This window comes from Triplophysa rosa, unplaced genomic scaffold (genome assembly GCF_024868665.1).
Source record: "Triplophysa rosa unplaced genomic scaffold, Trosa_1v2 scaffold205_ERROPOS605264+, whole genome shotgun sequence".
NCBI classification, from domain to species: domain Eukaryota; kingdom Metazoa; phylum Chordata; class Actinopteri; order Cypriniformes; family Nemacheilidae; genus Triplophysa; species Triplophysa rosa.
Genome location: NW_026634223.1, coordinates 99,953 through 115,536, shown reverse-complemented (window position 1 = coordinate 115,536; position 15,584 = coordinate 99,953). Strand labels below are relative to the sequence as shown.

The window sequence follows — 15,584 nt, the reverse complement described above, 5'->3', positions numbered from 1 at the left end:
TGGAGTTCAGGAGATTGTCTTGACCAGGACCACACCCCTAAATGCATTGAAGCAACTGCCATGTGATTGGTTGATTAGATAATTGCATTAATGAGAAATTGAACAGGTGTTCCTAATAATCCTTTAGGTGAGTGTATACAGTTTTAGGTATGACATGATGTGTTTTATTGAGCTTTAGTTCATTTAACTTTTCTTTACTACAACCTTTTGAAGTCGAATCTCACTATTATATTTTATATGTACAAAAATACTGTAGGCATATTTTAGGAGCTGTTTGATTTGGGGTAAGTTTTACTTTTTGATAATATTTGTTTTTCTGAGGGTCTAGACTACATGCAGCTACGTATTTTATCACTTGCCGCAAAAAACAGCGGTGGATGGCGTTATGGATATATCGTCATTTTTATCGTTATCGCAACAAATACCAGGAATTATCGTGATAGAGTTTTAGGTCCATATCGTCCATCCCTATGTCAGAAACGATGTAACGTTAGGACATAAATTGTAATCTGTTCTGAGACCAGATTTATGCAGCCCGCGCTATCGTTGTCTGTAGCCTGTGTAGTGCTAGAATGCTAGTTCCCATTACATTTTAAATACGTTTATGTTTTTTTCAATAATCTTGTTTTTTTACTGACAATGTACATCATATAACACGGATTTGTTGTATTTGCTTTGTTTGCGTGATATTTCTGGTTCGTGTAGTGCTAATTATAAATGAAAAGCCTTTGAGGGTTCTCAGCTTAACGTTACCAGAGAGTGATTGACAGCACCATGTGATAATGTCCCACCACTTATAACGATGTATTAAAATATGGGTGCATTACTAAAAATCACAAATCTCAGGACGTGACAAAATTTCTCCAGGATTTAAAACCCACTCGGACCCCAGGGGGTTTAAATGATTGATCTGCACATAGATGCAGCATCTTTGCCTTCATTATGCAGACTACACATAACAGATTGTTCATAAGAGTATATAGTATATACTGTATTTGTCAACTAATAATTCTGTTATTGTGAGGTGATGCATTTTTGAATTGTTTGACATTAAATTGATAGCATGTAGAGTACTCATTTGTGCTGTAAACTATTTGATGCTGGACATATCAAATAACTGTATTTGTGTTCTTCTGTTACAGGTGTGGACTGAAACCACTGGAGCACGAGACAGGGGTGGAAAAAGAGCCCTTAACGCAGTCTGGCACAAAACATCAGACTGTCAGCAGTTTAAGCGTTCAAAATATTTTTTGTTCAGTTGAGTTTAAAGTACCCTTTCTAATCTGAATTCTATCAAACTATTTTTAATGAATTTAACATTTAAGACAGAAATATTCTGTGTTAAGGATCAGAAAATTATAATAAATTTGATATTGAACATCCATGTGTTTTTCATTGTCAGAATGCACCTATTATGTTTATGATCTACAGGCAAATATAAAGTAGTAGATTATTCATTTTGAAGACTAACATCTAAGAAAGCAACATCCAAATGCTGCAGTTATCATTTAATCAGTAAAAATTGCATTGTATTTGGTAGAGCATAAGAATGGAAAAGGTCAATTACAATTTAGCAATAACAAAAATTTTACTGTTCAGGTAGGAAACCTCAAAAAACATAATCTAGAACCACTCAAGTATACACTATGCAGGGCTCCTCCATTAAACCATTGGTTTAATCCACGGGCTTTATAATGTGGGACCAATATGGGGTTTATGCATGTTTCCCACTTGGGTCCCACTCAGATTCTACGTAGGATTCATATGGGCTAATTCACATAGGGCCGACATGGAACCCATGGACAAACCCACTTGGGGCCCATGCCTCAAGCCCATATGGGGCCTACATTGGCCCCACAAAAAAATGTTGGCTGGGATGTTGCACATGCACGGTCAACACAAAATGAACGAATCACTCGCTGAGACACTCGTTACTCCCGAGTCATTTTAAAGATTCGTTCAAAAAGAACGAATCGTTCATGAACGACCCATCACTAGTCCATGGGGGCCACATGGCTTTTCTCACTTTGGTGAACAGTCCTGTCCTTCCCCAAGAACCTCCTTTGAAGTCTAGGGGAGAGTATCCGAATCTGTCCTGGTTTAGATGAAGGTGTTGAGAATAGGACATTTGGCCAGACTTGTTGGTGCCTGGTCGTAGTCCTGCTGAGAGGTTACTGTGTTTTACGATCACAGATGGTAAACTTTGATCCGACCATACCCTACATTGATCTCCTTTTTCATTATCATGGAGCCAACAAGAAAGAGGAAAAACTCCCCTGTCTGGGAGTATTTTGAAATGGTTGCTCATAATAAGGCATGTGTCATTGATATGTTTACTGTCTTAGTATAATTTTAATCCTTACTATATGGCTGTATAAACTGTCATGTCTATTATTTAAATGTTCTAGGTGAAATGCTTGCTGTGTCAAAAAGAGCTATATATTAGAGAGTATTGGGCTCAACAGAAGCATCAGTAATCTCACTTATACCAGCTGGCACTGACATTTTTATGTTCTCCTGCATCCTCTGTTCCTTGTGAAAGGATATTTTCCGAAGCTGGAGAGGTTTTGTCAAAGAAGAGGAATCGTTTAACCCCAACACTGTTCAAAAAATCCTGTTCCTCAATAACAATACTTCCTGTTTCCAGTTTGCCCCACAATACCCCCAGTTCCATAAGCACTACACTCAACTGAAACCATTAACAATTCCCTGCACAAAAAAAGAAGAAACTTAATGATTTGTTTTAATTTGCAGTATTACACTCCGTTGGTAATTTAATAATATGCTTATGTTTACCATGATCTTTAGGCACGCAGTGTTAAGTAGCACATAACATTTGCAATATGAAGAGTTTATGGTTGTTACTTTTTAATTTAAACGTTTGTTTATTGGACAAATCCAGTATTCTAATCCACTTCAATCGCACTTTGAAAAGGAAACAAGGTGCAAACGTCACTACGGCAAGCAGCAGGTGGCCGACTTGACTGCTTCTTTTTCAACTCGTCCCTCTACTGCAAGCGGCTAATCTCGCCGATCGGTCTGCGCAGCGCTCGAACACACCTCCTCTCTCAATGGCTCTGCTATTCCCTAGTAAAGCGGAACCTTTCGTTAACGCTCAGTGTGTTACACGGACAGTTTTAATGTTACTGGTAAATATCAGTGAAGATGGCGGCGCGCTTGAAGAAGCCACATGTCGTTGTTGAGGTTGAAAATGGTAACGAAATTCTACACTTTTATTTTAAATATGCTGTATTTACCTTTTCAAGGGTATATTGATCGTTGTAATGAAGCGACCAATCATGTAAGATACGTGATAGAATTGTATTAACTCCTATCTCATTTGATGTTAGTGCATTGCTGTTGGGTTAATGAGTAACACGTTTTATTAAACCTCATGATTTGTCGAGATTTACTGTCTTTATGGCTGGGGCGTCAGAGATCCAAATTAGAATCAACTTTATTGCCAAGTACTGTGAGTTTACATGTAGAGGAAATTTGTCTTTGTGACCTGGTGGTGCTGGTGCATAACCGTGACAGATAATACACAATAAATAGACAGGAAAATATTGTCCAAATATGAAAATTAAAAGTAATAATGAAGCTGAATTAAAAGATATGTGTGCAGATGGCAAATGCCATATTAAAACGAATTTATCAGATGTTATTGAAGCTTTAACCTTCTGGTATTAAAATTGTACCTGACTAGAGTTACCATACAGCTGCACATAGTTTTAATATCTGCTTTAGTTGGTATAGATTATGTGTTATTGTAAAACATGGTGACATCTTTTTTTTATTAATCAGCCTTTTCATTTATTGCTAACAATAACAATTTGTAGTGACATAACTGTGTATGCAAATACAATTGTGCTGCAATGGCATCAAGACTGAGGAATACTTGTTTTATTGATGTGTGTGTGCAGGGGAAGTTTCTGATGACAGCATTTGTATAGATGAGGAGGATGAAACATCGGGGAGTGAAGACCAGGATGCGGATGAAGAGGATGAGGAGTCATCAGATATGGGGAGTGATGGAGATGAAGAGGACCAGAAAGCATCAGATATGGGGAGCGATGGAGATGAAGAGGATCAGAAGGCATCAGATATGGGGAGCGATGGAGATGAAGAGGATCAGAAGGCATCAGATATGGGGAGTGATGGAGATGAAGAGGATCAGGAGGCATCAGTTGTGGGGAGCGATGGAGATGAAGAGGATCCCAATCCCAACGCCGGCTGGGCTGAGGCTATGGCCAAAATCCTGGGGAAGAAAGTACCAGAAAGCAAACCCATCATTCTTGTGAAGAACAAAGAGCTGGACAAGATCAAGGAGAAGGAGAAGAAAGAGCGTCTTGAAAAAAAGAAGCAGGTATAGCACCTTAAATATTCTCTATTGAAAGCCATTTACTCAAAACAGACATTAATGCATGCTACTATGGAGGACAGGAAGAGTCATGTGTAAAGTAATAAAGCATTTCATAGTTTAATAAGTAATTCTACAATAAAAATAGGCATTAATACATTTGTTTACTTCATTTATTTATCCAAATATAAATAGGCGAATTGGTAAAGTCATTCATTATTTAACGTTTTAATGGGCAATAAAAAGTGTGATTATAAAAATTATTAATAAATGAAATATTAATCCATCAATAAATACTTCAAATTAAAAAGGAATTTAAAAAAACAACATAAAACACTCAATAAGTAAATCGTTTTAAAGTGCATTAATTAATTCCTAAATAAATAGTGGAATTTCAAAATGTATTTGAAAATGCGATTTAAAAAGAGGAATAAATAATTGGATTCACAAATTGAACTACTTTAATCAGTCATTTAAAAGGCGATTTCTTTTACCATTTGCATTTCCATTTCCACGCTGCCTTTCCTTTTCCGATTTGCTATTCGATTAGCGTAGTCATTTAGCTTTTCCTTTTAGCCACTCCATTTAGCATTTCCCTGACACTTTGGGTCCTTGCATTAGTAAAACGAGGTTAAACAATGCAAATGAGCTATGGCGAGAGAGATGTAACAAGCTCTCTGATTGGCTAGTTCCTTGTACGTCATGTTCAGAGGTATGTTAGATGAGCAATGGAGAAGAGGATAGACCTGTTGTTCACTGCACGTGTAACCAGCGTGTTATCAGCTCATGCTTTTTCTCTAAAAGAAATGATAGAAAAGGAAACGTATTGTTAGAACATTCACACTGCACGTGGAAGCAGCAGATGCTAACTATGTACTGTCTATGAGGGCAGGACTAAAAAGTTACCCTGGACATTTTCTCCAAGAGCAGCGCACCACACACCCCCTCGCGTTCCGGTTCCCCCGGTCTGCTCATGCAGTGCAGTGGCCCACCGGTGCTGAGGGAAACAACTGCATCATGCTGTCAATCGAAACTAAGCAAAGCCTTTGTCATATAAAACTGTGGTTTGACTATCCATAAAATGTTTTATATAGCTTTAATTGTTTTTCGACGAGTCATAATTATAATTTGACTAGTCAAATTGATAATTAGAGATATCTGCAATTATAATTGCGCTAGTAAGAAATCTGATTCGAGATATCTGTAAATATGTTTTGACTAGTCAAAACTCTATTTAAAGGCGCAGTTCTTGAAAATCGGCGGCCACTAGCGTTGTATTATAGTTTTGCAACGAATCTCTGAGTCATTTGCCCACCCCTCCCTTTCGAATTACGACGGTGGCCGCAACAGTAAAAAAAGATGTCGTCTACTGAGACAGCGGATAGCAGTGATACAAGCAGGTAAGGCAATATATTAACATAATTAATCATTTAACATGTATTCTATTGTGAAAGTTACAGTTACAATTCTATAATTAGATATATTTCTTGCGTGCTATCTAGTACACGCTGAGAGTAGTGAAGTAACTAAAGTTAGCTAATCGTAAATAGCAACGCTGTTCAAAGCGTTTGATCTGACAGCGACATAGGCAGTTAGGTGTAAGTTAGTAGACATTTGTCTCCCCCTTTGTAAAGTCAGGAACAACCGGAGTATGTACCGCAGGGACGGAAAAACATTATTATTCGGAGGTTATATGGCCATTTGTATAAAATGCTAATGTTACCGTTTCAACAAAACAGTTGTTTGGTAAACATTGAAAAAGTGGAAACATTGAAAATGTTGAATTATCTTACCAGTCTAGCAGAAAACAGGCAACTTCGGCGTCGCCTTGAAAACATTTGTCTTTTAACAGTGCCTTCCATCTGGTAATAGATACACAGATGTTTATCCTGGATTTCTGCCGCCGTTTGTCTCTAATTCGTCTGGCAGCATCACGTTTGCGCTTCTTTGACGACGGAGATTCACGCTCTGTCGGCTCTTGTGCACAATACGCATGGTCCTCCATTTTATCAAAACTTCTAAGACAGAACAATCAATTGCTTCAGCTAGACGACGACTACTCCTTCTCTCCGTACTATGACTTACTACTTTGTGCGTCTTCAACTCAGTGATGACGCAAGCTGCGTCTAAAATCACACACGAAGACCAACATATACGAAACGCACTCTGTAGAGCTGTTTGTCCATTAGATCTTACTGTACTAAACATGGCTGCGCAACATAGCAAATTCCATGTAGATAGGCCCGCTCCCTATGTAGATACAACTGGTTTATTCTAAGGTAATAAAAACATAACTTTTCATTACGTAAGGTTTTTATACACATCTAAAGACACAGTTTTGTATGTTATATTGCATTTCTGTTAATAGATCATACAAAACATCCCGCACTGTACCTTTAAGATATATGTAATGACGTCATAGATATCTCAAATTAACGCATCACACATACGCAAAAGTATTTAAAGATATCTCTAATTCAGTTTCGACTCACTATTATATTTTAAGATATCTGAATTGTGACAATACCTAGTCAGATCTGCTGTTGTGTGAGGTGAGACTTAATTTACTCTAGTGATGGGATGTCCGGCTCTTTTCTGTGAACCGGTTCATTCGGACAGTTCGTTTCAATGAACCGGTTCAAAAGACCGGTTCACAGATTCTCTTACGCTCTGATGTAATGACGTCACTCGCCCTGGCGAAACGCGTCAAGTCTAGACTCTAGTATCATCCTGACCGGCTGGGATGAAAATACACTAGGCATATTCAAATATAAACTAAAACCAGTAATCAAAACTTCTGTCAGTTAACACATCACGTCATGATCTGACATGTTTCTTGTGCACCCAAATAGGCACAGTGAAGTGCAGCAAACTATGACATTTTAAGTCTTAAAGATAAAAAGTGAATAATTAATCTTCATCAGCATTTTACAGAAACTATATGATCCATGCATAATTCAATACGATTTGTGTTATTAAATAAACTTACGCTTTGCCAGATTGCTCCATATATTTTAAGTCCTCAGTTCATGTGCGCTCGTAACATTAGCACAGCATCAGTTGTCCACACTGTTCTGTAGCCTCACGGTGAATCACGCATGCTCACTATCATTAGCTCATCGGTTCTCACTCACGACTGACTCGGACGTGTCCGAAAGAGGCGGCTCTTCGGTTCGTGTACTGCTGAATCGAAAGCTGTTGCAACCGGCTCTTGACTCTAGAACCGCTCTAGCAGTGGCATGAACGTAAACGGCGCTGCAGATTGGTTTACTTACAGTGATAAGGCAGTAATAAAGTCCTAAACATCTTTCCAATGTGTTTTATAGTATCGCACCTCTGTTTTATAAAAATATCTGACTTAGACGCTTTTTATCTGCTTTTAAAATTAATGCATGCGCAGTATCATCGGTTCTGAGTTGGACGTGTCTGAAAGAAGCGGCTCTTCGGTTCGTGAATTGAATTGTAACCTTTACAATAATTAACATAAAAGCACAACTGCACAAACATTTTCTGTAATGCATTTTAAGCAACATTAATATAAAGAATGTGTTTGCACAAATATTTATGACCATTAAAAAGTGTGATCTCTGTGTTCAAATGTTTATGTTCATGTTGCAAATGTAGTTTCTTATATGTTGAACCGGTTCACAAATCGGACGTGTCCGAAAGACAGCTCTCGGTTGGTTCAATGGTGATCCGAAAACTGTGGCAACCGATTCTTGAATCGAGAACGAGGATCGCTCTAGGCGGAGCATTCGATAGAACACGCCACTGCACGCATGCTCACTATATCAGCTATCTTAGCTATAACTTGAATAGCTTCTCCACTTGTGCTTAACAGTTCAGTTCAGCATGTAGTAGTGTATTGTTGGATTTACTGAAAAGTTGTTGATACTGGCTGATAGGGATGTAACGATTCACTCAGCTCACGATGTGATGCGATTCACGATTCTGATCTCACGATGCGATTTATTCACGATTTACTCACGATTTATTTTTAAAAAATGAGTTGAAACAAATTAGAAATGAACAACTTCCCTTGCATTATTTCTTAAATGCTTCACATTTCTTTGCATAATAAAATAATGTTTTATTTCAAATAACAAAAGTAAACTGCGATTTTATAACAAATTAATAATAGAAAAAGTCTCTTTAATATAAACAAACTAATACTGTCTGTGCTTTTCTTGGATTTTTTTGCATTTAAGAAATATCAGCATCCACGTTTAGGTTTGCAGTGAAAATAGCGGCCCCTGCTGTTCAAAAAATGTATTGCGATTCAGTTCAAGCCTCAACCGAATTGAATCGTCACTCATTATAACCGATTTTCAACCGGCTCACGGTGAATCGTTACATCCCTACTGGCTGATTTATTTTGAGTCGGATGGGTTTTCATGCATGTCAAAAGTGAGTGACTGAAGGGATTTGTGGATAAGTGCTTTTTGTAGACGCGAACCGTTTCGAACGATTCAGTCCGATTTGGTGAACCGGTTCGACCGCGTTTGTAACTTGTCACGGAGAGAAAATAACCGCATGAAGTACTTTAGGGATTATTAAATAATATATGGATGCATTCATGTGGTAAACGGTGTCCAGCATGCATGTATGCATAGCGCTGTAATTTTAATTGCAGTCATGTTACAAAACGGACCAAACAAAGTGTAATGTTTAATAAAGACAAAGAACAGCAAACTGCTCGTTTAATTGATTTTCTATATATATTTTGAAGAGACATGAGTGGAAAACATTGGAATTATATACCAAAACGTGAAAAAGTACAAATAAACAAGTGATGGACAAGAATAATGCTTATATGGAAGACCGGGTAACGTTAAATAGGTGGAGACTTTTTTAAAGAAGATTACAAGTTAATAAAAGTTTAACTGGCATTGATGGCATTTATTATTACGTTACGTTATACATACAGTATGTATTGTGTTCTTTGTTGATGCAGGTTTAGTCGTGAATTTAGGTAATTACACACAAGGTGGGAGTATTGTATATTGTATTATATTATAGCAAGAGATCAGTAATGGTGATGTTCTGCTGTGTTCAGTAATGAGCGCCAGTGCATGAAAAATGTTTTAAAATGAATCAAAATGTTGCACCAGACATGATGCCTATACAGATGCTTATCTTAAGTGTGTTCATTTGGAATAAAGGCAAACACAATTTAATCCACAGCACACATCTCCAATTTGATATTTAATTTAACAAAACCCTCTGCATACCTTATGCTACTTTTACATATGCACCAGCAACATTTTTATTTTCATTCCTTTAAATGACTTCTGTATAAAGCAGTTTGAATGACACAAAATGTAGGACCTTTATTATACAGTTATTTGACAAAATAGCAGATGACAACAGTTTCCAAGGAAGGATTGGTTAAAAAACGCTTAAGATTGGGGCTTAGAAAAAGTGTATTTGCATGCATGCATTTTAGATATCTATAAAGTAATTTTGACTAGTAATGATGTGAATTCCAGATATCTATATTGAAATTCTTCATAGTCGCAAAGCTAAATGAAGATATATCCAAAGAAAGATCTCCCTAGTCAAAAGTCAGAATGATATATCCATAATTAAAATGAAGATATCTGTAAATAAGATTTCACTAGGAAGAATTCCAATTAAAGATATCTCTAATTACGTTTTGCCTAGACAAATCCCCAATTGTAATTTGACTAGTTATAAAGTATTTTCAGATATCTACAAATGTATTTTTTGGATATCTTTAAAAATTATTCATTAAATATATCTTAAATGTGATTATGACTAGTCAAACACAAGTTTGACTAGTTCACAAATTATAAATGCTACTGGTGATAATTCAGTTAGAAATATCTCTAATTAAATGAACACTAGTAACATTTCATTTAGAGATATCTCTAATTGGAATTATGCCTAGTACAAAATCAATTATAGATATCTTTAATTGCAGTTTCTACTAGTCAAAACTCGTTTGTAGATATCTGAAAATATTTTCCAATGGAAGTCAATGGATGAATATGACTAGTCAAAACAGCTTTGTAGATATCTCAAATGTATGTTATGACTAGCCAAAATAACATTGTAGATATCTTTATTGCCTGTTATGACTAGTCATAATCACGTTGTAGATACACTAATTCCAATTATGACCAGTCAAAATTACAGAAGAGATATCTGGAATTGGAATTTTGACTAGTCAAAACTAAATTATGTCTAGTACAGCCAGGGGTATTTTATGTCGAAACGGCTTACGCGCCTGAAGAAAAGAAAACTCATGTTCACAGCGAGTGCGAGCAACGGATGGTGAGCGCTTTGGCAAGTAGAGAAAGCGGTGCATCCTGCATTTTCCACGAGTTTTAGACGTTAATGGCCCGTAAAAAAGACACGCCTTCCGCAAGCATTTTTTTTCTAAAAGTGGTGGGGACATGTACATGTACGTCCCACCTATCCCACCCACAAATTACGACTATGCTCATCTGACATACCTCAGCAGACGACGTACAGTACGCTACATGGAAGTGTTAGTAAAACACATGATGATGAAGACCGACGACGACGCTTGTTACATCTCTCTCTCGCCATAGCTCATTTGCATTGTTTAACCTCGTTTTACTAATGCAAGGACCCAAAGTGTCAGGGAAATGCTAAATGGAGTGGCTAAAAGGAAAAGCTAAATGACTAAGCTAATCAAATAGCAAATCGGAAAAGGAAAGGCAGCGTGGAAATAGAAATGCAAATGGTAAAAGAAATCGCCTTTTAAATGACTGATTAAAGTAGTTCAATTTGTAAATCCAATTATTTATTCCTATTTTTAAATCGCATTTTCAAATACATTTTGAAATTATTTAGGAATTAATTAATGCACTTTAAAACGATGTACTTATTGAGTGTTTTATGTTGTTTTTTTAATTCCCTTTTTAATTTGAAGTATTTATTGATGGATTAATATTTCATTTATTAATAATTTTTATAATCACACTTTTTATTGCCCATTAAAACGTTAAATAATGAATGACTTTACCAATTCGCCTATTTATATTTGGATAAATAAATGAAGTTGTAAACAAATGTATTAATGCCTATTTTTATTGTAGAATTACTTATTAAACTATGAAATGCTTTATTACTTTACACATGACTCTTCCAGTCCTCCATATGCTACATCACTCAATTATCTTTTTTATATAATTGACAGTTTGATAAGAAACGAACATGGGAGAATATGTGCCGCGAGAAGCCTGATGTGGTACGAGACAAAGACCATGAGAGGAATCTACAGAGAATTGCTACTAGGTAATAATGTATCCTCTTTAAAGGCGGGGTAACCGATTTCCGAATTACGCTTTAGAAAACTGAGTCGGGCCAAATACCAAAACAACCTTGTAGCCAATCAGCAGTAAGGTGAACAGGACGGACATTAGCCGAGTGCTGACGAAAGCAAAAGATGGGGGTAGGGGTGTGTTTGTTTTGGTGATTTGAACATCAACAACGGCTAAGATAAATCGGACACCCGGCCTTTAACATGTGTGCATCTATCTGGGAGAACCAGTCTCCTCTTTAACCAGGGTTAAGAAGGCTCTTTACAGGAGGTAAAACTGTGTGGCTAATACTAAACATTATGAATAATGTGTTAGCACAGCAATACAATTTAAACAATTGATACCAATACTGGTGAAATTTTACCATACCACAACAAAACCAATCAGCTGTTGAATGCGTTCCTTTAATAAAAATATGTTTTAGTAAAAGTTTCTCCTTTACAGTTCAAGACTTATAAAGTCCTTCTTTATTAGAGACACAGGCTCTAATAGGGATGTCAAAAATAATCGATTTTACGATGCATCGCGATGCAGATGTGAACGATTACTGCATCGATGCATACAAACATAATCGATTATTAAAACATGCAATCAAACATCATATGTGCCAGTGGTTACTGTTTTATTGTAAATAGAGAGTGTTGTTGTTATGTCTTATCTTATATGAAAATGTTGCTTTTGACAAAAAGCATATAAATACATCTTTCAGACTGTAGTTTCAGCGCTTGCACATCTCTCCCTCTCTCTCTTCTTTCTGGCCCATTCAGATGAGTGTGTGCGCGGAGGAAGCTGCGTGTACTGTAAATAAAGCGCATTTTCATATATGACCGCTGTTTAAAGTTGTTTAAGATGTCTTTACAGCTCGATCGACATGTTAAAGATGCCACACTGCGTCTAAAAGCATCTACTTGCGTCATCAAAGAAGCGCGTGCCACTGAAGCGTATAGACGGACACACGCGCCTGACCACCAGTTAACTTCCTGTTTGTGTTTGGCTAGTGTCTAATAATATAACATTATATTAGTAATAATATATTTATATTATTTTATTTATGTTAATATTAATTTATATGATTATTTAACTATATAATAATTGTATAAAATAAATGATTTGTTGAATTTTGTTGTATGTTAATTTTATTAAATAAACAGTTTGTTGAATGGGTCCTGCAGTTTTGATGCAATTAAACAAACCATAGTATGGTACATGGTACATTGACATCTAGCTGTTGAGCTTGGTATCGCAGTCTAAATTCAAAATATTGGAGAGACAAGTTTAGCCAAGTAACGGTTCTTTTCGGTTTCTTTGGCTTATCATCAGAAGTAATATACAGGCACTCTATTGTTTGTGAATGTGTACCGGAAGTTAAGTTGGAGGTCACAAAATTGTGCATTCGCAGTAACGTTTGTTTATGTTGTTAAGATGAAACCGTCTATATTTGGGGCTTTGATAAGAAAGATCCGCAACACTTGCTGCTTGTCTACACTGCACGCGAGCGACGTGACAAAAGACAATAGAACTTATTATATACAGAAATTCCGTCCCCACTGGATGTGGCGCGACCTTGTTCTTAATGGTTTCTTTTGTCGTGTCACACAGCTCCGCTCGCGTGCGTTGTAGATGGAGTGTTAAAGTGTGAGGGAGACAGACTTGTGCAGTAATATTTCAAATTGATGATGCAACGCATCGTGTGATCGTTATGCATCGGGATATCGAATCGAAGTGATGACATAATAATCGTAATCGAATCAAATAGTGAGAGTAGTGACGATGCGCACCCCTACAGGCTGTTTAATTTTTCTTCCACCGAAAGTTTATTGTTCTGTTGTGTGGTCTCTTCAGGGGTGTAGTGCAGTTGTTCAATGCTGTGAAGAAACATCAGAAAAATGTGGATGACAAGATGAAGGATGTTGGGGGTTCAGTGAGAAAGAAAGCCAAAATCCTCTCATCTGTGTCTAAGAAAGACTTTATTGATGTCCTTCGAGCAGCAGATGGTGTTCACAGACCTGCCATCAAGAAAGAAGTGGTAAAATTAGTCTGCTTTTTCTGTCTTCCATGCTTCATGTTATTGTGAAATCAAAAATGTATCTTAATACATGCATAGGGTAATTTCCTTGACAATTTACTCACATTTATGCCACCCTAGATGTAAATGACTTATTTTCTTCAGCCATTTTTATAAACATATATATAAAAAATATGAGAGAATTTTTATTTCTTGATGAACTGTTCCTTTATCTCAAAGACAAACGGTTTGTTGTAGACAACATGTGCCAAGTTATCACACGGATGCATTTCATGCTTGGTGTTTCAAAGTAATTAAAGCATGTCTATATGACTTATGTATTTCACTCTTGTTAGGTGTTAGAAGTAACCACAAGCCTGTTTCTAACCCAAATTTAAACTATTTCTCTCTTAGCAGCCTGTAGAAGTGAAGGAGGAGCATCCATCGTGGAGTGTGCTGAGAGATGATTTTATGATGGGCGCCTCTATGAAGGACTGGGATAAGGAGAGTGATGAAGGTGGAGGTGAACAGGAGCCAGCTGAGGACTACAGCAGTGATTCTGAGTGATCCCTTCACTGATGCCCATCTGCATCATAAGTTGTGTACACACCTGTGTACTGACAGAAAACTGCCTACTGTTGAGTGCTAAAACTCTACATTACCCAGAATTCTGTACGGGCAGATCATATGGCTGAATTTGAAATGGGGAAAGACACTGGTTTGAAACATTGCCCTAATCTGGATATTGTGACAAAGACTGTTTATACAAACGCTGTTCTGTATATAGTCATTTATATCACTGTTCTTCGAAATTTGAAATGAGTGCTTGTGGTATCTTTCTTTAAAAATAAAAACACGGCTTACTTGTATGTTTATGTAATGCAATGCAATGGCATCCATGGATTTTAGGTGTCCAAATAGTTTCCAGACATCGCTTTGGTGGGTCTATGTACTTGGCGATGCTGTTTTTAGGTGACCACAGGGTGGTGCTGCTGTCAAAGTATTGCAATGACTTACAGGCCACAATTGACATCCAGACTTGCAGGGAGAAGACAGTTCTGGAAATTAAAATTAACCATCCTCGTATGATTTGATGACATGATATGGTGACTGTCGGTTCTAATACATTTTAGCAAAAGAGGAGTGTGTGCCAATCTGCATGCCTGTGTTGGATTGTTGCCATGAGTTTCCTCACAGTTGACCTTTGAACTTTCAGATCACAACCCTGCAGGGATGACAGTTGTGCTGATTCTAGACTTTCTCTATCATTCTCAGTCGAACTATGTGTACACACCCAGTTGAGATATATTTACCCAGTGTCTGAGAGGGTACACTATCAGCCTCTGAAGTACAGCACTTCATTTAGTACAACGTAAAACACTCATTCGTCACACTGATACCACAAACTGCCATTCAGGAATGCCAGTACTCTCTCCAGGGCATATTGACACTCTGTACTAGAATCGGTCAACTTCTCTGTCTCTGTTCCATTACTCCCTCGTTCAGTATCTTTTTTACAACCGTTGAATGTCTCTATCAGAAAGTCTTTATCAGCTTGCTTAAGCCATGAGGAGTGATTATTTGAAGCAACAGGTGGATGGATCACTTTTTTATTTTACATCCTTGCTCTCTTCTCTTTCTTGTACTCAAGGGTGGCTCAAAGCAGGTCTTTATTTTTTAATGTAAATATAGATACAAGGACTATGTAAAAGTTTATTTTTGGGATCAATAGCATTTTATAAACACCAAGACTTAATATGGAAGTTGTTTCTGGAAGGTTGGATATCATAAAAAAACTAGATTATGAATATTAAATAAGAGTAGAATTTACAAATAAGGTAGCTTTCTTTGGTGTCATTTGAATAGACAATTATTTTGAAGTTAAATGTTAAGTTATGTGACAGTC

General features: G+C 36.9%; 1 protein-coding gene across 2 annotated transcripts; it reads left to right on the top strand.

Annotated features, from left to right (window-relative positions):
* The first annotated feature begins 3,070 nt into the window (after positions 1-3,070).
* Positions 3,071-14,563, top strand: rrp15 (ribosomal RNA processing 15 homolog). 2 transcript variants are annotated; one of them, XM_057327318.1, is made up of 5 exons: positions 3,071-3,214; positions 3,924-4,366; positions 11,550-11,647; positions 13,516-13,699; positions 14,096-14,563. In XM_057327318.1, the coding sequence occupies exons 1-5, from the start codon at positions 3,166-3,168 to the stop codon at positions 14,243-14,245; spliced, it is 924 nt and encodes a 307-aa protein (XP_057183301.1). In that variant the 5' UTR covers positions 3,071-3,165; the 3' UTR covers positions 14,246-14,563. The 2 variants fall into 2 exon arrangements, with proteins under 2 accessions (XP_057183301.1, XP_057183300.1); XM_057327317.1 differs by having other exon boundaries at positions 3,088-3,214; positions 14,093-14,563.
* Positions 14,564-15,584: the final 1,021 nt, after the last annotated feature.

What these genes read in the sequence shown, in the direction of transcription:
- rrp15 (XM_057327317.1), top strand. Translation starts at nt 3,166, where the DNA reads ATGGCGGCGCGCTTGAAGAAGCCACATGTCGTTGTTGAGGTTGAAAAT. An exon ending in GTCTTGAAAAAAAGAAGCAG is followed by an intron (nt 4,367 to 11,549) that starts GTATAGCACCTT and finishes TATAATTGACAG; the next exon opens with TTTGATAAGAAACGAACATG. An exon ending in CTACAGAGAATTGCTACTAG is followed by an intron (nt 11,648 to 13,515) that starts GTAATAATGTAT and finishes TGGTCTCTTCAG; the next exon opens with GGGTGTAGTGCAGTTGTTCA.